At 35.9% G+C, this 23,049-nt stretch overlaps 1 protein-coding gene across 3 annotated transcripts; it reads left to right on the top strand.

Moving 5' to 3' along the window:
- Positions 1-2,504: 2,504 nt before the first annotated feature.
- LOC121779746 (DNA polymerase epsilon catalytic subunit A-like) lies at positions 2,505-22,727 on the top strand. Of its 3 annotated transcripts, XM_042177139.1 has the most exons (49): positions 2,508-2,786; positions 2,899-2,964; positions 3,060-3,119; positions 3,211-3,306; positions 3,561-3,721; positions 3,796-3,884; positions 3,982-4,199; positions 4,604-4,690; positions 4,773-4,907; positions 5,437-5,559; positions 6,028-6,111; positions 7,457-7,621; positions 7,908-8,084; positions 8,676-8,789; positions 9,464-9,568; positions 10,105-10,223; positions 10,316-10,457; positions 10,544-10,638; positions 10,803-10,908; positions 10,990-11,069; positions 11,161-11,337; positions 11,550-11,637; positions 11,777-11,857; positions 11,974-12,117; positions 12,280-12,375; positions 12,768-12,968; positions 13,241-13,295; positions 13,385-13,527; positions 13,613-14,061; positions 14,182-14,308; positions 14,405-14,602; positions 14,696-14,770; positions 15,894-16,084; positions 16,204-16,384; positions 16,459-16,523; positions 17,550-17,682; positions 17,782-17,883; positions 17,973-18,056; positions 18,193-18,267; positions 18,399-18,458; positions 18,553-18,815; positions 18,883-18,931; positions 19,294-19,454; positions 19,609-19,675; positions 20,170-20,316; positions 20,719-20,886; positions 20,974-21,177; positions 21,481-21,587; positions 22,202-22,727. In XM_042177139.1, exons 1-49 carry the CDS (start codon positions 2,625-2,627, stop codon positions 22,566-22,568), a joined length of 6,642 nt encoding a protein of 2,213 aa, XP_042033073.1. In that variant the 5' UTR covers positions 2,508-2,624; the 3' UTR covers positions 22,569-22,727. The 3 variants fall into 3 exon arrangements, 2 of the variants coding, with proteins under 2 accessions (XP_042033073.1, XP_042033074.1); XR_006045928.1 differs by lacking the exons at positions 19,609-19,675; positions 20,170-20,316; positions 20,719-20,886; ... (1 more) ...; positions 21,481-21,587; positions 22,202-22,727 and adding an exon at positions 19,056-19,153 and having other exon boundaries at positions 2,505-2,786; positions 19,294-19,423; XM_042177140.1 differs by lacking the exons at positions 2,508-2,786; positions 2,899-2,964; positions 3,060-3,119; ... (6 more) ...; positions 5,437-5,559; positions 6,028-6,111 and adding an exon at positions 6,401-6,506.
- Positions 22,728-23,049: the final 322 nt, after the last annotated feature.

Here is a 23,049-nt window from a genome sequence, read left to right as displayed (position 1 = left end):
TTTGGAGAAAATACGAGTAAAATACGACGGCATTGTAAAACGCCAACTCTGTTGGCGTCTTTACTTATAGACACGCCAGTTTCATTGGCGTTTTTACTTATAGACACGCCAGTTTCATTGGCGTTTTTCCCATATATGGAATAGATAAGAAAATGAGTACATTTTCGTTATTTTAGTGGCAAATTCACCTAGAAACCAGATTTTCCCTGCTTTTTATAAGGTTAAAGAACTCTAAAAATTTAGAGAAAAAGAAGAAAGGGCTGTGGGGAATTTAACTCTCTCAATAACTCACACACACAAAAAATTAATATTGAATGCAATCATCGTGAATCAATGGCGGATTCAGGAATAAAATGCCATGGGGTCGAAAGAAATAATAAAATATACTAACATATATACTTATAAAGATACATTATAAATGAAATATCTCTATTTTATATGTACTTCTACAATATTTTGAAACTGTCAAAATTAGTTGCGAAAATATCTTCTAGTTGCTGTTGTTTTTGTTCGCCATTAGTATTAGAAGAGTTGATGGAAACTCGAGATATTTTCAAAAATGAATACTCTATCCGTCCCATAATATGAGTCACATTTGATGTAGACACGAGTTTTAAGAAATGTAAATAATAGTGGGCAGGAAAAGTGAGTGGAACATGATGCCCACTTTTTTATATTGATTTTTTATAATAAAATGTGAGTGAAGTGAGTTATTGAAATGTGAGACCTATTTACCATTTATGATAAAAGTGAAATGTGGCTCTTATTGTAGGACGTACCGAAATGATAAAATATGATTTTTATTGTGGGACGAATGAAGTATCTATTAATCTAAAATAGAAGGTAACTAAAATCAATAATTAAAAGTAAAAGATAGATATTACTCCCTCCGCCCGATAAAAATAAATACATTTTTATTTTGGAATGTCACATAAAATTATCTCCTTTTATAGTATTTGGTAACTTCCTTTTCTAGTAGAAGAGCCACATTCTCCACTAACAATACTATAATTACTTTTTCTTTCCATTTCTCTCTTATTTTAACAATTGTACATTAATTTCCGTTTCATTCCAAATATTCATATTTTTATCGAACGGAAGGAATATCTATTAAAATTAGGTTAAAATTTATCGGTTACTACGATAATAAAATAAATTAATTAATAAAACATGACTACAAGATGTTCAATAAACTATACTCCTATAATATAATGCACCGAATCTTTTTTTGCACAGCCTATGCTCTACGCCTCAAACCCTTCATTTGAATTAAAATTAATTTAGATACCGAGCAACCTTAGTTGTAATTTGTAAAGAAAGTATTAACCATTATAATAGAGATAAATTATTTATGAAGAAAGTATTCCCGGCATGTTTTAATTAAAATAAATGAAAAGACCCAAACCTAAGCGCACGCATAAAAGATTTAGCAGTAGAGGAAATAACAATGGAGGTGCAAAAGCTGCGTGCAGCTTGAAGATGAATCATAGGGCAGAGTTCCGAACGCCGTGGGGTCGGGGGCCGTTGGGAGGAGTATTCCTGCAGTTCATCAGGGATGGCGGTGGGGTCGGCCTACCCCACTCGACCCCACCTCCATCCGCCGCTGTCGTGAATTATATTTGTAATGAAACTCGTTGAGACTTCAAGTGTAATCAAAGTTTTAATGTACCATAATCTAGAAATTTATTTTTCAAATTTCGTTAATTGTATTGAATTGTACTATACCTTGAGGCGTGGATTGCATTTATATGTATGATTGTATGAATTTGTTGATGGAATTTGAGCCGTGTTAAATCCCTTTCATAATAATCAGCCCATTTACTGTCTTAAACACAATTATGCAGCTTTAAAATTACTGCATATAGCCAGCATATAGCCAGCCTTATACACATTTTAAGGCCCTTGAACCTTTTCTTGTTGTTCATGGAAAATGAAATGGGTCGGTCGGAACATACCTATAAAATCACATTTTCGCACAATAATCAGCAAATTATACAACAATTTTGTTAACCGTTTGATACTTAATACTTCTGTGAAGTTCAAAAATGATAATTTGGGTTAATATCAATAATATGGATAATTAATCTCCATGTATACAAGTAATACTATTTGGTGGCGTTCGGTTGCCATGACTAATATCATGAGACTATCCATCTAAGATTAATTTGTGGGATTATTTTAATTGGATGTGGAGGCTATGACTAATTATCATGAGACTATCCATCTAGGATTAAGTTGAATTAAGTTGAATGGTTCAATCTTATGAACCAAACATAATACATATTTAATCGATTTAATCTTGCCAACCGAACACTCTTTTGAGAATAAAAACACATGATTATTATATTTTAATGCTAATTTGGACTGTGAAATGCCATTTGTTTTTTGTAATGGGCCATTAGTTATGTTATCGGGCTTATCAGTTAAATTGAATAGGGGCAATCCCGTCAATTCAGAAGCCCAAAGTCGAGCGCGGGAAACAGATCCTCTGCGGCGCATCTCTCACTTCACTCTATTTCCTGCTTTCAACTTCTCTTTCTGCTAATCAATCTTCATTTTCTACCTCTTACATTTTGTTTCCACACCATTAATTTACTTGATTAATTTTCCTGTTGATAAAGACGATGAATGGAAGCGACAATAGGCGCAAAGATCGGTGGGATTTTCGTATTTCGAAGAAGCAGCAGCTGATTCTAAATGCGGAGGAGCAGCTTGAATCCAAGCTCGGATTTGATCTCTTCACCGAAGGCGATACGCGCCTCGGCTGGCTACTTACTTTCGCCTCTGTGAGCATCCTCCATTTCCCCCAATTTATCATCCCTTTAATTCCATCCACATGCATTTTTGATTGATTCGATTCCATTTTTTTTAATAATTTGATGTGGTTCCTCGATGTAGTCGTCTTGGGAGGACCGGGAAACTAATAAGGTGCACAGTTGCGTCGATTTGTACTTTGTCTGCCAGGTAAAAGTTTAATTTTTAAAGACAGTATTTGTTTGGAAGAGAATTTGGTTGTTTTTCATCCGCGTTATGATATCTATTGAATGTTTTTGGTGCAGGATGGTTCAATGTTTAAGGCGAAGTATAAGTTTCGACCTTATTTTTATGCTGCCACCAAGGTAGGGCATTACACACTTCGAATGCTACAAACAAAATTTCTATGTAGAGCAACTCTCCTATGATTGACTACTTTCAATAATGTTGTCATAGGAAAAAATGGAAACCGATGTTGAGGCGTATTTGAGAAGGCGTTATGAGGGCCAAATTGCAGATATTGAAATTGTAGAGAAAGAAGATCTTAATCTTGTAAGTAAAAAACGGCCTCTATTATATTTTCACTGGTGTTATCTCATCTTACCTCATTATGTTCGATACACACACATTGCTTGTTATTGTTCTCCCATTATATTAGGTGCTCAATTGTAGTTACCTGTTACCTTATCTTAATTAGCTAAACATGTTTATTTGTTATTAAATAACCTTTTTTTATGTGCATGAGCTTGAGTATGCATAAATACATACTGAAATTACTATGTACTGAAGTACTCCAATTGTCACAGAAAAATCACCTGTCTGGTCTGCACAAGTGCTATTTAAAGATATCTTTTGATACTGTTCAACAACTAATGCAAGTCAAGAAAGATCTTGTTCATGTTGTTGAAAGAAACAAAGCAAAGATGGACGCCGAGGATGCATATGATTCCATATTGGCAGGGAAAAGGTAATGCCTATCTTCTTTTGATAAATTCATAACAATAAGCACTGTCTGAATCTGCAGATGTTTTGATTGAGCAGCAAACAACGGCTCCAAGATTTCATCGATTGTATCAATGATCTACGTGAATTTGATGTACCCTATCATGTTCGCTTTGCAATTGACAAAGGTAATTCTGTATACATATGTGATTTTCTCTCTTATTCTCTTTGTGAATTCACATACAAATATCCCACATAATACATTCTTGAGTTCACATAATTCAGATATAAGGTGTGGACAGTGGTATGATGTAAGTGTATCCAGTGCTGGAGTTATAGTGGAAAGGAGAGCAGATCTGTTGCAACGGGCAGAAGTTCATGTCTGTGCTTTTGATATTGAGACCACAAAGCTGCCGTTAAAATTTCCAGATGCAGAATATGATTCAATCATGATGATTTCGTACATGATTGATGGCCAAGGGTACCTCATCATTAATAGAGAGGTATATATGACCAGACCTAAATTATTTTATATCCATGTTTTTCATGGCGCTTATCTTAGGTTAAGGATGATAGTTGCTCCCATTCCCTCTCTTCCCTTTTTTATTTGGAGGTTGACCGAGGGAAATGTGGATATTAAAATCTTATAATTGAAAAAGCTTACTGTTTCTATTACTAAAATTAGATAAGCCTGATCTCTGGGATCTCTATAATGTGATTTCTTTAGCAGTACCATCAAACTTGCTCTACTAGATCAAGGATCTCATTTTGACTGTTTTGCCTAGTCCAAGTGCAGTGTTTTAGTTTGTGAAAATAAAATACGTTTTACGCAAGTTAGCTTGTTAGGTGATTAATTTATGTGAATGTGCTATAACTGACAATTAGTTATGTTTGCAAATCATTGCAGTGTGTTGGGGAGGATATAGAGGATTTGGAGTACACTCCCAAACCAGAGTTCGAAGGTTGCTTCAAAGTGAAAAATGTTAAAGATGAGGTATTAATGGCTTATGGCATATTATTATACATCTAAAACGTATATATTTTTTAATTATCTATGACTCTGGGAATTATCGCAGAAAGGACTACTTAGCTTGTGGTTTGCTCATATGCAAGATGTAAAGCCTGGTATATACGTGACATACAACGGAGACTTTTTTGATTGGCCATTCCTGGAGACCAGAGCAGCCCATCATGGTTACAACATGAATGAAGTATGTGTCACTCCTAGCCAGATTAAACTTCTTAAGTTTTTCTGTTTTCAGAAGATTCTGTCATCAATCTTTTCCACTGATGTATCACTGCCTAGCCACATGAAACTTCTAAAGTTTTTCCATTTTAGAGTATTCTGTCATCAAACTTTTCCACTGATACATTGGATCATTAATATAGGATGCTCAATTTTGTATTGCTCTGAAGCTCTATATTTCTCTTGCATGATATTGCATTATGTCCTCTTACTTTCATGACTGTGGAGATAATTAAATTAGAAATCACTGACTACTGTGTTTGCATTCCACATTTTCTCTTCTCTAAAGGTTTAACTGGTACTCATGAACAACTGAAAATCACTTATTTTCTGTTCTATAAAATTCAAGCACCAACATCAATTATTTTAGCAGATTGATTGCGTAATATTGGTAGCTAATGCATCCATTTATTCGCAAGCTCATTTTCCCTTTACCAAAAACCGAGCTGTATATAGTCTTGTTCTCTGGTTCTCTTGTAACTTATGAACTGCAGGAACTTGGATTTCGATGTGACAAAGTTCAAGGTGAATGCCGTGCCAAATTTGCTTGCCATCTGGATTGTTTTGCTTGGGTTAAACGTGATAGTTATCTACCTCAAGGCAGCCAAGGCTTAAAGGTGCAACTACTTTATTCAACTTCTGGTTTTAGATTCTTCCCTCTTGCTTTTAATTTCCTATTTTCGTATGATTTTCCATCTAATACATTTATAATTTTTATTTTCCCTCTTGCTTTTAGTTACCTATCTTGCAGACGTCATTCTCTTCTAGCTTTCAACTACTGAACTATTGTTTTATTCCCTTATTTTCCCTTTTATAACATAATGGCGTCAGCCATGGGATTTTTTTAAGACATGGAATAGCTAAAAATGCAAGTGTTCTGATTCTAAACTAAGCATAGTTAAAATGACTCTTCTCCATTGTTTCTGTGCTCATAAATGGCTCTAGGATTTCATCTCGTGTTTGTCCTGTTCAAACAATGCACTTATGTGACTCTGATGAATTTGAATCGTGTAACTCATCTGATTTATCTTCTTTCAGTAATATGTATAGAATCTAGATTATAATATTAACTCTTCATATTTCAGTCTGTTACGAAAGCTAAATTGGGCTACGACCCTTTAGAAGTCAATCCTGAGGATATGGTTCGCTATGCACAAGAAAGGCCACAGGTATGTACACTATTGTAAAATATTAATTGGAGAAGATCATTGATGATAAAGGTTGTTTTTCAGCTTGAGCAATATAAATTTACAAACAATATCAGAACTAGCTTAGACTCATCTTTAAATAGTGGAGAATTACTAGGTTCAGAAGTCGGTGGTATGTTTGGTGGAACCTTCTTCTTCTGTTCTGGAGGCTGATACTAGACAACACACTCAGTCACAATACATATGCATGCAACTGTATAAGCTGCAGACTGCAACTGTCAAAGCTGTAGTATCAACGTATCATGCAATGGGAGTTGCACAAAGAGGATTTGAATAAATCCAGTCAACTAATAGGAGTTCATGTTATTCAAAACAGGTTCCCATCTGTTCCGGGGCTGCTCTAAAATAGAGAATTGGTATGGAACTGGTGTAAAAAAGATAAATTATTATCTTAGTATCTCTAGTCAACAACAGCCACCATTGTCAAGGCAAATGTGTTTTTAATAACAGTGAAGGCATGGTTTTGCACATGTTAGTTGGTTGATCTGAGATGATCATATATTTGTGGATTAGTTTAGATAATTGTCAATATTTATCTTTAGTTTATCATCCTTAGTTGTTTTGAGTTGATCTTTAGGAGTCTTTAGTTAGTAGCTTGTATTTGCCTAGTTTGAGTATGTTTAGGATCTTTATTTTGTTAGAATTTTATTTCAAGTTGGAATCTTTAGTAGGTTTTATAAATAGGGTTACGTTTATCAGTTTTAAGTGTCCATAAATTTAGTTGAGTTTTTCCAGCGCAAGCTATGTGTTGTCGGTGTGTTGCCCTCCTTGAAGGTGTGGCTTTTCAAAGGCGTTATCTAGTAATCATTTTCTATTAATTTATAGTATTATATTATTTCCTAGTCCTTTTCTGTTATTTTCCTGGTGGTTTGGTGTTGTCTCTGATCTCTACGGCTTATCACTCTTAATCCACCTATACTCCTACCATTATCAGTCAAACAAATCTTAGAGACTTGGGATAACATGAAACTCTCATGGATACCTTTGAAGTGTTACTAAAGTTTTTTGCATTCAATTTCTTAGAAAAACTGGCACTGGCATTGTTTCTTTTGGCCTATTGGTATTTGGTGTATTTTGCCCTCCACCCCCAAGATAACAATGGAGGAATTTAACAATCAAGGATCCCTCATTTTTCCATCCTGAAAACAAGTATCAGGATGAACTAACTGTTCTTTATTTCATTAGTTCTACTTTCTGTTTAACTTAATCATGATCTTTACTTGACCTTTTACTGCTTTCAGTATGATGTTTCACGTGTGATACTCCACTAACCATCTCCTTGGCTTACATTGTTGTAACTTTGCAGATGATGGCATCATATTCTGTTTCTGATGCTGTTTCTACCTACTACCTATATATGACATATGTACACCCCTTTATTTTCTCCTTAGCAACCATAATTCCCATGCCACCAGACGAAGTTTTAAGAAAAGGAAGTGGGACACTTTGTGAAATGCTTCTCATGGTTCAGGTGAATCATTGAAGCGTTATACATTATGTTTTATGTTGCAACTGTGGGTCATTGATGCTTTCAAGTGCATACATGCTTTGTTCTTCATTCACTAGGTTTATGCTTTGCATTATTTGTCTTATGAGCCTTCTAGCTTCTCCATGTTCTATAATGTTATCCAACCCAATGAGTAAAGGAAAAGAAATCACATAACAGGAAACATCAGATAAGCCATTTTAGCCCCGTTGGCCTCTTTTAAACTACATATGGTGATACCTTTTTGTTCTTTGCCTTTTTATTCTTGCAGGCATACCAAGCAAATGTTATCTGTCCTAATAAGCACCAATCTGATCCGGAGAAATTTTACCACAATCAACTCCTTGAGAGTGAGACATACATTGGGGGCCATGTGGAGTGCCTAGAAAGTGGAGTTTTTAGATCTGACCTTCCAACAAGTTTCAAACTCGATCCAGCTGCTTATGAGGTAATCATCTATCTCAGCTCCTATTAAATAAAATATGGATTATGTGTTATTTTGTTACAGCAGCTGTGTATTACAAGGTCGTCAGCAAAACTTGGAACAATCTTAAGTGAAACAGTGCAATTCTTTTATATGGTGCATAACTGCATATCGTGAACGGCAATCTGTACCATCAATTTTGGAATTGTAAACATCATTTTCTCGCATATTTTGAATAAGGAAATACCTCAGCATACACTATATCTTAGACATGTTGAATGTGTCCTTCCTGTCTTATAACAGAGAGGTCTAGGGTTCAAGCACCACAGTTCCCTCACCCCGAAGTAAAAAAAATGAAAATATATTACACGTGTTGAATGCTTTCAAAATCTTATACATATGATTAAATATTAAAGTTACTAATTTGGCTGCTAACTGTTCCTATTTAGAAAGTTGTGATACATTATACACATATAATGTTGAAGGAAAACATGCTAGGGGGTCGATTATTGTTGTTGGATGATCTGTGCTCAATTTTTTAGTCTGCAAAGGCTTGTAACCTGCAAGAAAATTTTCCTTGTAACTTACTGAAGTAAGAATGAATTATCCTTACAGCAATTAATAGACAATCTAGACCGGGACCTGCAATATGCTATCATAGTGGAAGGAAAGATGGATCTGGAATCAGTTACAAATTATGATGAAGTTAAGAATGCCATTTGGGAAAAGGTAATGTAACCTCTTCCGTCCATGTGAAGAATGCTTCTGATCAACTCATTATGTAAAGCACAGATATTAGACTGTTTCCTTTGCTTTATCCTTATATTTAATCCTATCCAACGGGAGAAATTTATCTCATCTGAGCTGTTTCTTTCTTGACCGTACCATCTGAACTGTAACCCTTTTCTCCCTTTTTTTGGCTGATCACCATCTGAATTAGTCAATCCTTGTTAGTCGCTATCTAGAGCCCAGTGCAGGTAGAGTATTCCATATTCCTTTCTTTGCACAATATATTTGATCAGGCAAAAAGAAAAAGAATGGTTTTGAAGGGGAAGTTCAAAAGCCTCAATATATTTGGAATTACCTTGTATCTATCTTTCTTCGTAAAAAAATAGATGTTGCCCCATGTTTACAAACATACCTTGGAGTTGTGCATGATCTAGTAGACGACAATATCAAAATAGTGCAAATTGGGAGGGTTGTATATGCAAACCTGAATACGAATATTGTGTGCATTTGGGTAGTAAAATGCATGTATTATTAGTGTGTATGACAAATATGTGCTTGATTAAATCTCCTCAAATCTCTTCTTATCTGTTATCATATTCAAGTTTGTAACAAATGAATAGCCTGTATCCATGTGACTTACTAAGTTTTGTTTGCTTCTCTCCTTCAATGTGCAGCTAGTGAAACTGCGAGATGACCCAATATGTGAAGAATTTCCTCTCATATATCATCTTGATGTTGCTGCTATGTATCCAAACATCATTTTAACAAACAGGCTTCAGGTAATCATATATCACATCTCTCATTATGAACTTCACTTTGTAGTGCAATTTAGAGTATTATACACAAAGGAGAAAACATAGATGCACATATCAAACCACATTTGATCCTATCATCTCAACATGATCCTATCATCTGATGATCTGAACATGATCCATGACCAAATAGGTAGTACTGTTCCACGAAATTCAAACCAAGCATTTTCTTTTTTGTGAATTTTTTGGTTATTGCTTATGAGGGCAATTAGCCATTTCCAAAGCTTCCAAGCGTTGAAGCTTCTGTCTGATAAATGCAGTCTCCAATATTTTATCGCAATATAATTACAGTATATGATCTCTACTTGACTGTGTGGGTGCTATGTTCAAGAGTCACGGGAAAGTTTCCGCTTGATGGATTCATGCAACAATAGTCAGCATATAATTTAATTAAAGTTCATTTAGGCTGATATGTACTCGTAAGCCATAATATGACCCTATTACGAGATGGCATCTGACTTGACATGCTGTTTTACTTATGTTTCTTCACTCTCAAATTGTAGCCACCTTCAATTGTCACGGATGAAATATGCACTGCATGCGATTTTAATCGTCCTGGAAAAAATTGCCTTAGGACGCTTGAATGGGTTTGGCGTGGAGAGACATACATGGCAAAGAGAAGGTTTGATTAGTAATCCTCTATCATTTAGTTAATTAAACAGAAAACTGCCGTGAGTATTTTTTTAATCAATCCAGTTGATTATATTGCTACAGTGATTATTATCATATAAAGAGGCAAATTGAGTCTGAGTTTGTTGATGGCATGAATGGAAAATTATCGAACACTTTCCTTGACCTGCCTAAAGCAGAACAACAAGTGAGACTAAAGGAGCGACTAAAAAAATACTGCCAAAAGGTATGTGTATATCGTTTCCCACATCCCTTAATTTATAACAGCAACTGCTTGAGACAGAGTTTATACTATTTTCTTCCATCTTTTAGGCATATAAAAGGGTACTGGATAAACCTATTACTGAAGTTCGAGAAGCAGGGATCTGCATGCGTGAAAACCCATTCTATGTTGATACTGTCCGCAGGTAGGTGTCTAAAATATTGTCATAATTCTTTTTGGCATTTTCAATCCACTATTTCATATGGACCTGTTGTGGATCTTTCACAACCTTATTAACCGTAAGTTGGAAATTTCAAGCCAAGTGGCCATACTCAAGATTGTTCTCTTTTTTGTTGTTGTTTGGTTTAGCTTTCGAGATAGAAGGTATGAATACAAAGGGCTTAATAAAGTTTGGAAGGGAAAGTTGTCCGAAGCAAAAGCCAGTGGGAACTCTATCAGAATCCAGGAAGCACAAGTATTAATCTCTTGGTCCGGTTTACAGTAATGTAAGGCTGTTGTGGAAGTAAGACTAACTCTGACGGAATTACTTTTTCAGGACATGGTAGTGCTTTATGATTCACTGCAACTTGCCCATAAGTGCATTCTCAACTCCTTCTATGGCTATGTTATGCGCAAGTATGTTGTTAGACTTCCATGTTATTGAAGTCTTATCTTTCATATAAATCTTGTGTTCTTAAATGTCTTGGTGAAATTCTAAATTTGCCAGGGGTGCAAGATGGTATTCAATGGAAATGGCTGGGGTTGTTACGTATACCGGAGCTAAAATAATTCAGAATGCACGCTTACTGGTTGAAAGAATTGGGAGGCCTCTTGAGTTAGACACTGATGGTATCTGGTGTTGTCTACCTGGATCTTTCCCAGAGAACTTCACATTCAAGACAAAGTGCGGTTTAGTAGCAGAAATGCTTTCCTGCCTTTTATATATTCGCCACTCACCCATTTGATTTTTCAGTCTATGTAGATACCAATAAACTGAAGTTGCAACATGATGATTGAGTTGTTATTGTTTATGTTTTGATATAATGTTCATTATTTTTCTCATGCACTAATATTGTTTGAAGATATGCTGACCACATTTTTGCAATATATAATCAGAGACTCAAAGAAGAATCTGACAATTTCATATCCATGTGTCATACTAAATGTGGATGTGGCTAGAAACAACACCAATGATCAATACCAGGTTAGTAAATAAACCTTCCCTTCGTATTCCAGTTAGTTCCGACGTAACTTTGTAATTTCCAAATGGTTTGTCATTAACGTTGGGCAGGAGAATTAAACGTCATATTACTAACACAAGAATCATCTACTGCTTCTTGCAGAATCTAAAAGATCCTTTCAGTAAGACATATACAACGCATAGTGAATGCTCAATTGAGTTTGAGGTGGATGGGCCATATAAGGTGATGCCAAGTAAATGCATGACAGCTGTAGATTTGTGCTTTCGGCGGTGACTTTGTCTGTTAATATTTCTTATATTACTGATTACTGAAGAACATCTGTAATCTTATGCATATAGGCAATGATTATACCAGCTTCCAAGGAGGAAGGGATTTTGATAAAGAAACGGTATGCAGTTTTCAATGATGATGGTACCCTAGCTGAACTCAAGGGTTTTGAGATCAAGCGAAGAGGTGAGCTGAAGCTGATCAAAGTTTTCCAGGTAATTCTGTAACAGGCAGTGCCACATGCTGTGACATTTAAAGAACTAACAAATTTATCTGCCTATTTCTATCACCCATGTTTATGCTTTTGTGGTAATTCATCCTTATCAGTATTCTAGTACCTAGGTCTTTATTATCTACATTGTTTTTATTTTTTGTAGGCGGAGCTTTTTGATAAGTTCCTTCGAGGGTCAACCTTAGAAGAGTGTTATTCAGCTGTTGCTGCTGTTGCAAATCGCTGGCTTGACCTTCTTGATGTATGTTACTTAGTTTGATGATGACTTCCTTTAACATATGAAAGGCTGCAATATCCCATTGCCAACATGATTATTGATCAGTTTTATCTCAGTCTAACTCGCACCATTGGAGAAACTGGAATGGTTACCTTAGTTTCTTTTTTTGACGTTTTAGCTTGCTCTGAATAGTAGAATGCATTTCCTTTGAGATTAGGAAATTTTGAAAAGTACTTTGGACTTTGGAGTATGTTTGACATATTTTCAAGTACAGCAAAGTATTGTCTCGAAGATATTCTGTAGCTTATATTTTGACTCTCTTCACCATCAACTATGTATTTCCTTTCTTGTATAACTAAGAACTCTTAGCCGCATTTCCATGAGATTTCATCATCTTAAATATCTTATAATTACAGAACCAAGGAGAGGACGTCACAGATAGTGAATTGCTTGATTATATATCAGAATCAAGTACAATGAGCAAGTCCTTAGCAGATTATGGGCAACAAAAGTCATGCCCAGTAACCACAGCAAAGCGCTTAGCTGATTTCCTTGGGGATGCTATGGTTAAAGATAAAGGATTGCGCTGTCAGTATATTGTTGCTTGTGAACCGAAGGTATACAATTCATAATACTATGAGATGGCTATCAATACCACCAGTCCTGTTTCTTGATCTCTTCAATAAATTAAGCTTCTTTGGCAAGGATAAAAAGAATAAGATTTAGCCATTTAGTCAGGAATTGGTCTGAATGCAATACAATATTCTAATGTGCTTTTGGATAGATACTGATTAATTTTTAAGAATAGCATTCACTCAAGAATTGGTTCCAGTGCAATTTGATACAGCATTATTGGCTTAAAAGATTATTGACACACCACATTGAACAGGGAACCCCAGTAAGTGAACGTGCTGTTCCTGTTGCAATTTTTGAGACTGAACCAGGTTTGATTTATACAGTTCTCTCTTGCTCTTTTTTTCTAATATTATATCAACAGAAAAAAGTGCTTAGTTGGTATGAAAATACATTACAGAAATTATGAAGTTTTATGTGAAGAAGTGGTGCAAAGTCTCATCAGATGTTGGCATCCGGTCAATCATTGATTGGTCATACTACAAACAAAGGCTTAGTTCAGCTATTCAAAAAATTATCACAATCCCAGCTGCCATGCAAAAGGTCACGCAAGTTACTGCTGCTGGGTAGCTTATTTCCCTTTTTATACCCCTCTCCCTTTACTGAACTGCAATCTCATAATTGCCAGGTTGCAAATCCTGTCCCAAGGGTTATTCATCCTGATTGGTTGCACAAGAAAGTTAAAGAAAAAGATGACAAGTTTCGCCAGCGGAAGTTGGTTGATATTTTCAACCGAAAAGAAAAAGATGATGCTGTGGGATTGAGTGGTTATCCTCACACTATAGATGTACAGAATATTACAGACATGGAAGACTTTAGGTCTGGAAAAAATCCTCCTGTGAGACCTCAACCTATTGTTCATTCATTCGTGATCCATAATGAACAGCATCAAGTTGAAACAAATAGTCTTGGGGGGAGTACGCAGCAAAATGATATACAAACTGGACAACATCAGTCTACTCATCCATTGCAAAAGGCTCCTGAAGAGACTATTGATAGATTTGTCGACTATCAAGGATGGTTGGAGTCAAGGAAGAGAATGTGGAGAGGGACTCGGGAAAAAAGGAAACGCCAACGGTATTCTTCATCATATCTAATGCATTTAAATAATTGTTTCTATAACCTTTTCATAATTGGATACTTAGATTCTAAGTTTTTTCGCTGTTGATTTATGTTTGTTAACTTTTACTTTCACAGGTTAAACCTTGTAAATGATGTGGAGGTTCCCAGTGGCTCTGCAAATAACAGACATGCTCTAGGTGGAGTTGGGGTGAATTCCTATTTCCAGAGGCATGACTTAGCACTCACCCGCTGCCATTGGCAGGTGATGCATTTTTTTAAGAATAATTTGTTTTGTAAATTTTCAGTTGCTTTGTATTTTCCTCCATGGAGAGCTGACTGTGATTCATCTTTTTGTCAGATCATTCAGCTCGAACCAAGTGGACAGCATGGCAAATTTTTTGCTTGGGTAGTTGTAGAAGGAGCAATGCGTAAGATCCCCTTATTAGTTCCCAGAGTATTCTACCTCAACTCCAAGGCCCCTGTAACAGAAGAATTCCCTGGAAGGCGTGTAAACAAGATTCTTCCCCACGGACACCAAAGCTACAACCTTATTGAGGTACACCTTCTAAAGTGTACATGAGTTGTTCTAATCACAGAAACCAGCCATTAAGTAATCAAGTTGTAGTTAACGTTGCATTTTTATTGATAGGTCATAATTGATGAAGACCAATTTAGGACCGAAAGCAAGAAATTAGCCGCTCACCTTGCAGATCCTGAAGTTGAGGTATCTTTTTTTCTAGCCCAGAGTGATATGCTGCTAGCTTCTTGAAGTATTTGTCTGGATAATTGCAGTGCAAGATGTTAATATTAATACGCACAATTTGTCTTCTTCACTTTGAAACCTCTGAGGTCTCTTTACTTGAATTTCTCTAACATCATATTTCCCCATTTCTACACTCACTGCTGTAGGGAGATAAAACTTTAACATTTTCAGCGGATCTTATAGTGAGTTCATAGTTAAAGGAGTCAATTACACTGTAGTCTTGCTGTGATACTTGCAGTTGTCTCATAGTATGACCCATTTCACATTGCAGTAAACTTTCTGTTATATCATTCCTTACTTTCTGTTAAAATCCACTCTTCAAGTTTGTTGTATGGCTTCATTACCAAGTTAGACCATGCATAAAACTTGACGTTGAATAGTCGCAATTGCAACCACTTTTTTCATCCACTCTCAATAGTAATGATATCCTCATAGTAGAAGTAGAAATTGTTTCCATTTCCTCCTTATGTAATTTAGCATTGTCTGAAAAGTAGACGGTGAGAACTTCCCTTGTAGTCATGACAACATAATATCAGTCACATGCTTCAGTAGAGTTGTTTTTTTTATCTCATTCCTCTAGTTGTGGTGGGGTTGGAGATTCAGGACTTGTACATTAAGCCTCATTTAATTTGGTTGATAAGGGTGGATTACCAGAAATTATGCAACTTTGTCAAGTGTATGAAAATTGCAATAACCATTGAGAGTGGATGAAAAAAGTGGTTGCAATTGCGACTATTCAACGTCAAGTTTTATGCATGGTCTAACTTGGTAATGAAGCCATACAACAAACTTGAAGAGTGGATTTTAACAGAAAGTAAGGAATGATATAACAGAAAGTTTACTGCAATGTGAAATGGGTCATACTATGAGACAACTGCAAGTATCACATCAAGACTACTTCAGTGTAATTGACTCCTTTAACTATGAACTCACTATATGATCCGCTGAAAATGTTAAGCAGAAATTATGCAACTTTGTCAAGTGTATGAAAATTGCAATAACCATATTTGCTCACTCATAGAGCTAGTCTGGATTTTACTTTCAGATTATAAATTTATGATGATAAGAATGTGAAATTTCTCAGGGAATATATGAAACCAAGATTCCACCGGAGTTTAATGCCATCCTTCAGATTGGTTGTGTCTGTAAAGTGGACAAATTAGCTAAAAAAAGAAACTTCCAAGATGGCTGGAGTTTGAGTGAATTGCACATGAAGACAACAACTGAGTGCCCATATCTGGAGCATTCATATAATTTCTTCTACTTGTATCATAGGTACTATGTGTTGTTGAAAACAAGTTATATTTCCTAGTTAATAAACCAGATTTTCTGTAGTTAAGGTAATATCGTTCCTACAAATCATACTAAATATTTTGGCATTCAATTTTCTTCAGCATCTGTGACAGCCGAGCCATTTTTGTTGCATATTTTCCTGCATCAAGCCAAATAGCTGTTGTGGTAGTCAGTCCTTTCCAGAGTAAGGAATTGTCATCTCAAATGCTAGATAGACAATTTCGTGAAGCTGGCCAAGCATTATCCACGCAAACTACTACAAATGAAGACATTACTTTCAAGGTATTTTGATTATTGATGCATTTTTTCGTAATAATATATTAATTGTTTTATCATGTTCTTGCACTTTCTCGTAGGTGGACTATGTTGGGCATGTCAAAGATGCTCAAGGAAACTTGCAGAGGATGATAACCGAATACAGGTCTCTCTCATACATTACAAAATCTCAGCTCCCTATAATAGTTGATGTTGGCAAATGAAACAAAAATAACATAATAATGTCCCACATGCATGTAAAGAGAGGACTTAAACCAGTATACAAGTCTAATGAGTCACTCCTCCTATCACCAATTGGGCGGGTCGCCAACTGTGGACTAAATTTAATTGAACTGAAACTGAAAAATGAGTATATTTGGGCTATAAATTTGCTGATATTCTCCTGAACTTTTCTTTGATGTAATTTGATACTCCCTCTGTTCCATGTTAATAGAGGCGTCTCATTTTTTGCACTCGTTTTGGAAAAATAATACTCCCTCCATCCCACAATAAGTCCGTCCCACAATAAGAGTCACATTTCACTTTTACCATAAATGGTAAGTAGGTCTCACATTCCACTAACTCACTTCACTCACGTTTTATTATAAAACTAATGTAAAACGTGGACCACATATTCCACTAACTTTTCCAACCCACTATTCATTACATTTCTTAAAACCCGTGTCAACACTAAATGTGACTCCTATTATGGGACGAAGGGAGTAATAAATAGTTAAAGTGGAGAAAAAGTAACGTAAGAGAGAATAATTTAGAGAAGATCGCTAAATTATTCTCCATCTCACGTTACTTTTTCTCTACTTTAACTATTTATTACTCCCACCCTAGACTAGTTTTACCATTTTGGGCCATCCTCCAAAATTAGACAAAGTCTAAAATTGAAAGTTTTTAACCTTACAAGCCACTAATAATGTGAACCCCATAATCCACTAACACTACTTCAACTATCTTTTCCCTCTCTCTGTTTTACTTTTTTCAATCTCTTTTGCTTTACCAATTGCACATTAAAATCCGTGCCATATACAAGTTTGTCTATTTTTGGGGGACAAGGGATTATTATTTTTCCAAAATGAGTGTAGAAAATGAAACGCCTCTATTAAGGCGAAACGGAGGGAGTACCTATTATGTGGCATGTATGATTTGACATATACCCACTGTGTAATTTCTTTGGCAGACATCGGCATCATGGACCTGTAATCGCTGTTATAGAGTGCCCTAATATTCAGTTATTGAAGTCTGGCATTAGGTCACTGGAAGACTTTCCTTGTGTAACCATACCTTCCAATGCTCGTGATAGCAAATATCAGGTGAATCTGAGTGTTGCATTAAGGTTTATGGGTTTTATTTATGTGTTGGTTTATTGTTGTACTAAGTACTAACGTATTGCTGAATTCTTTGGTTATCAGGCTATTGGTTGGCAAGTAATTGCTGCAAAAATTGGATTACAACGATGTGCTGCTTCATCACAATGGTTGAATGAGAGAGTTACACTTTCACGATATGCCCATGTAAACGCTGCTGCACTCATTACTTGATATATGCTGTACTTTATTATATTATTTTCCAGTTTTTTATGAAGATAATCATATATAAACAGGTTCCGTTAGGAAATTTTGAAGTTGACTGGCTCATACACACTGCTGATATTTTTTTCTCAAGAGCTTTGCGTGATCAGCAACAGGTTTTTACTTTCTTTATTTGTTGAGATTTACTTTCCTTCCGACCTTAAGTAAAAATAAGAGATGTAATGAGCCACTTGTGGCCTTATATATTTCACCCTGGGCGTGTTTTCATTGGCATGGAATTTGGTCCAACAGGTTCTGTGGATATCTGATAATGGCTTCCCAGACTTGGGAGGCACTACTGAAGATGTACCGTGTTTTATAGATGAAGTAAGTTATATAGACTTCAGAATGAGTTATATTTGTTGGGCCTGGCACTTTTTTGTACTGGCCAGTGGCCACAGGAAAATACTTGCTCCATTGTTAGTAATAAGGGAGTTTATAATGAACTCTGTAACCAGGTCAATCAACCTATCCTCACTTACCCTGGTGCATATAGGAAAGTTACAGTTGAGCTTAAGGTATAATTCTCGTATCTCATTCTCCCTCCTTTTCTTCTGTTTTCCCTTTTCTCCCTTCTATCCATTAAAGTAATCCGTGTCTCTTATTTTTTAGATTCATCACCTAACTGTCAATGCTCTTCTCAAAAGTAACCAAGTGAATGAAATGGAAGGAGGAGCATTATTTGGTTTCGATCAGGATATGAATTCATCTTCATCTAATACAGAGAAACAATATTGTTATGATGAGGAAATTTCCTGTGCTCCTGCATTTCGTGCTCTGAAGCAATTAATCCAGAGATGCCTTGCTGACGCAGTTACATCAGGAAATGTGTTTGCAGATGCTGTATTACAGCATCTCTACCGATGGCTTTGCAGGTTTTTTACTGAAGTTTATTTCTGTGCATATAATATTGTTTTACTAACCTCCTTTCACAATTTGCAGTCCAATATCTAAACTTCATGACCCAGCTCTCCATCGCATGCTTCATAAGGTGATCTTTTTTAACAGGGAAATAAGTCTTACTTCTTCAATTGATAAAGAAATATGATGAGTTGCATATGAGTCAGCTCATGTCATTAAAATTGTGTTTTTCCTATCTCATGTTTTATTCTCAGCAACAGTATTCAGCTGATTGATGTTTTCAGTTTTTACTACTAAGTGATCTCTGTGTTTGCTGCAAAGGATATTGCATTGCCAATCCAGTGATATCTAAGTTGAGTTATTGGAATCTACTACTCAAAAGAGAGAATATATGCTATTTCACATACTTCAATTTTTGAAAGCATCTTTGTCCATCTCATAAGGCGTTCAATTAATTTCTACTTAGTAAATTGATGATATTTTCGCTGCCAGGTTATGCAAAAGGTGTTTGCTTTGCTTCTGGCGGAGTTCCGTAAATTAGGTGCAACAATTGTATTTGCAAGCTTCAGCAGAATTATAATTGATACTGGAAAGTCAGATCTATCTGCAGCAAAAGCTTACTGTGATAGTGTACTTAAAACTCTGCAGACAAGGTTCGTCTCAACATGCATTTTGGTGACTTATTATCTTTATGCAAGTATGTTTGTTGGAGGGAGTGGCTGGGTTGGCCTGTTTTGTATTTTGACCACTTCTATGTGGGTTGTTTTCTTGGGTGGTGCATGTCATCTCAAACTTTCTTTATAGCAGGGACTTGTTTGAGTGGATTGAACTTGAACCTTTCCAGTTTTGGCATTCCCTACTCTTCATGGATCAGGTAAACAACCCTTCTTAGTTTGTTGAGAGCCAAAAATTTACTATTTTAGTATTGAAATATCATGATACAGCTTTTATTGTTTGTTGTGATATTATTGATTTGATTTTGGAGTGTTTTTCTCTTTTCTACACTTATCAGTTTATTTCACCTGAATAGAGATCTGCTAAGTGTAGTCTTAGGTTACGAGAGAAGAATATAACTGTTAAAGCTCATCTTCGCACTTTAATACACTTTAAAAAAAAGTGATAAAACTAGATACTTCTAATTGAACCAAGACTTGTACAATGGTTTAAAGCATTTGTATGTCACCAAGTGTCATATCCAGCATTTCCAACACGCAAAAGGGCTCTATTGTCAAAATCTAATAAAAACATTATTCTAGCAACGAACTACTACTAATTTCTGACACCTATACAAACTTTATTTGTTTTATCCTTTCCCCTTTACTTTTTATACATTATTTTGATTGCCAACTTCTTGTTTTTCAACCTTAGTACAACTATGGTGGAATTCAAGCTAGATCAGAAGATAGACCCACAGAAGAATGTACTAGTGCTGCTGCAGAAAGTGTGTGCACTGACTCTCAAGTAGAAATCGTCTCCAACTGGGCCATAGCAGAAAACTTGACAAAAGTAACTCAGGTAGGCTAATCATCCATGTGACAATTAATTACTTCTTTATCTTTTTTTTGATCAAATTGTCCCTTTATCCTCTTTAATTCTGAAGGTTGTTTTGCATCAAAGCTTACTCAAAGGAAATATAAAGAAATCGATATTAGCCACAAACAGTGTGGACAGTTTAGCAACTCACACTCTTGATACCATTGTTGTTAACAATACCACAGATACATCAGACCAGAAAAATGGCCTTACCTAATATGCTACCCTTACCGTTCCCTGAACCTCCTTTCATATTAAAATATTCTATAGCCGTTTAGTCTGGCAAAGATACTGCCTTTGTGCTACTAAATGAATTCCAGAATTAGTATCAGCTGCATACTCAGTTGCATGTAATGCCTAATCAACTGCTTTTCTTTTGTGCAGGATCACTTTATCTTAATTGTATCAGAATTTTTGTATTTTCCATGGAAGTTTGCGCAAGAAGAAGCAGCAAAACGAGCATCTGGCATGGGAGACCTGTGCACTCCATCAATCACAGCTGCTACTTCTGAGATTCTTGAATCACAGAAAACAGAGTTCCTGAAGAAAAAGGTATAGTATTTAGTTCATATGAAGTGAGTTCTAAATCTTAACAGTTTAAAATTTATTGCTTGATAATCAAATTCTTTTGTTCTACAGATTGCGTCTGACTTTACGGACAAACTTCTCAAAATTGTATGTGATCCACATCTTCACATAAAAGGAAGAAACCAGTCTGAGATTGATCCTCCTGAAAGTTCGCATTCTTCAACCAATGTCCAAAAGGGAGATGCTGCTCTAGATTTCATCAAGTATGTCTGTGCAGTTTTGGCACTTGACCAAAATGTTCAGCATGAAATCCTGGTACAGACTATCTCTAACATTTTCTCAACTGCCAAAAGTCTAAATTTATTCTGTATTTTGCTTCTATTCTGATCCCATTCATCACGCCCTGCGGTGGTAAATTATGCAAGCAATATCATGCATGCGCTATTTGTATGCATAGTGCAATTAGCTATAGCAAAATAAATCGATTGTTATTTTACATATTCATACATGCTGAAGGGCACATAGGAGTTGTACTCATGTAGCTCCTCTGGTAATTCTTTGGTTGTTGTACACCAAACATGTCTTGTTTATGCAATTTATTTTCTTGGTTTTGGACAGGTTATGAGAAGGAATCTTCTGAAATTGGTACGTGTAAGAGAATTCGCTCCTGAGGCTGAATTTCAGAATCTACGGACATCTTTAACTTTACCTAATGTCATTTGCAGGTAAAAATGGCTGGTGCTGTATGGTTCTGTCTTGAGTCTTCTAATTTATACTATCATCTACAGAAAAAATTGTTTATTGAGTAGTACTATTGTGGTGCTTGCAATGTTATCAAATAGCGGATATGGCGGCGCCATGGCGCTATGGCATGGGGTTCAGTGGTGGAAACGCCATAGCACCATGTCGCTGCCATAGCACCGCCATATCCGACTTTTGACAACATTGCATGTGTACTGTATTTAGGAATGGGGCATTATGCAAGAAACATGGAGGTTAGAGTTGTATTTTATACTTTATTAATTGTTTAAAGTGTTTTAAATGTTATATTTTAATTATTTTCTAATTTCTGAATTATATAAATATATAAGTATTATTTTATTTATTTAATTATTGACCGCCATATCCGCCCTACTAATACGCCATATCCCTGTGGCGGTTTTTAGGCGAGCCGCCATACGAGATTGATAACATTGGGTGCTTGATTGTCCATAGAAGAAAAAACTACATAAATGGAGTATCAAATATTGCCTGTTTTGTGTTCATTTATAGTTTATGTTCCATACAGCGTTAATGCCACAAGCCTACAACTTTCTAAATCACAGCATTCTGTATGCAGTTACTGCAACGACTGCAGGGATCTAGATCTGTGTCGTGACAAGGGATTAATCGGGCAGGAATGGCGTTGTGGTGTGGCTCAATGCGGGCAAGCTTATGACCGTGAAGTGATTGAGAATGCTCTCCTCCAGATTATTCGGCAGAGGGAAAGGCTGTACCACCTTCAAGACCTTGTGTGCCTCAAATGCAATCAGATCAAAGCTGCACATTTAGCCGAGCATTGCTCGTGTGCTGGATCATTTGTTTGCAGGGAAGATTCAGCTGAGTTCTGCAACAAAATGCAGACTTTCCAGAATGTGGCGGTGGATCAGAAGTTTCAGCTCCTCCAAGAAAGTGTGTCTTGGATCTTACAAGTCAAATGGCTGTGATCTGTATATCCCAATATTATAAGCTTTGGATGAAAGTAGAAGAGAATCACTCGGATTCTATATTTTAGAAACCCAAACCAAGATGAATACAAGTCGAATCTACTTGTGTATACAAATGCCTCATGATATGAAATCATTATATAATTTCATTTCATTAAATTTGTGCCCATATATAATTCAATCTTAGATGGATAAACATGATATAATTAGTCATAGTTAACCCCTCCAACTAAAATAATCTCACAACTCAATCTTAGAATATATCTTGATACAACTATTTTATCTAGGAAACCGAACACCACCGGGATGCCTATTTCCACATGCCTTCATAGTCTGCTAGATCTTGTGAGGGTTGTATTCTAAATTATATACTAGCATTTTTGTAATTGATTGTCTTCATAGTGTGCTAGATCATGTGTTTATATCCACATGCCTTTCACGCAATTCTTAGTTGTTTACTTTCATTAACGTTTTTAGCTAT

Source organism: Salvia splendens, chromosome 19 (genome assembly GCF_004379255.2).
Source record: "Salvia splendens isolate huo1 chromosome 19, SspV2, whole genome shotgun sequence".
NCBI lineage: Eukaryota > Viridiplantae > Streptophyta > Magnoliopsida > Lamiales > Lamiaceae > Salvia > Salvia splendens.
Note: the sequence above shows the minus strand (reverse complement) of the source record. Positions and strands in the feature narration are given on the sequence as shown.

Bases quoted from the DNA above. Each gene is read 5' to 3' on its own strand.
- LOC121779746 (XM_042177139.1), top strand. From the start codon at position 2,625: ATGAATGGAAGCGACAATAGGCGCAAAGATCGGTGGGATTTTCGTATT. The intron at 8,085-8,675 runs GTAATCATCTAT...TTATCCTTACAG, and splicing joins TCGATCCAGCTGCTTATGAG to CAATTAATAGACAATCTAGA. The intron at 10,458-10,543 runs GTATGTGTATAT...TCCATCTTTTAG, and splicing joins TAAAAAAATACTGCCAAAAG to GCATATAAAAGGGTACTGGA.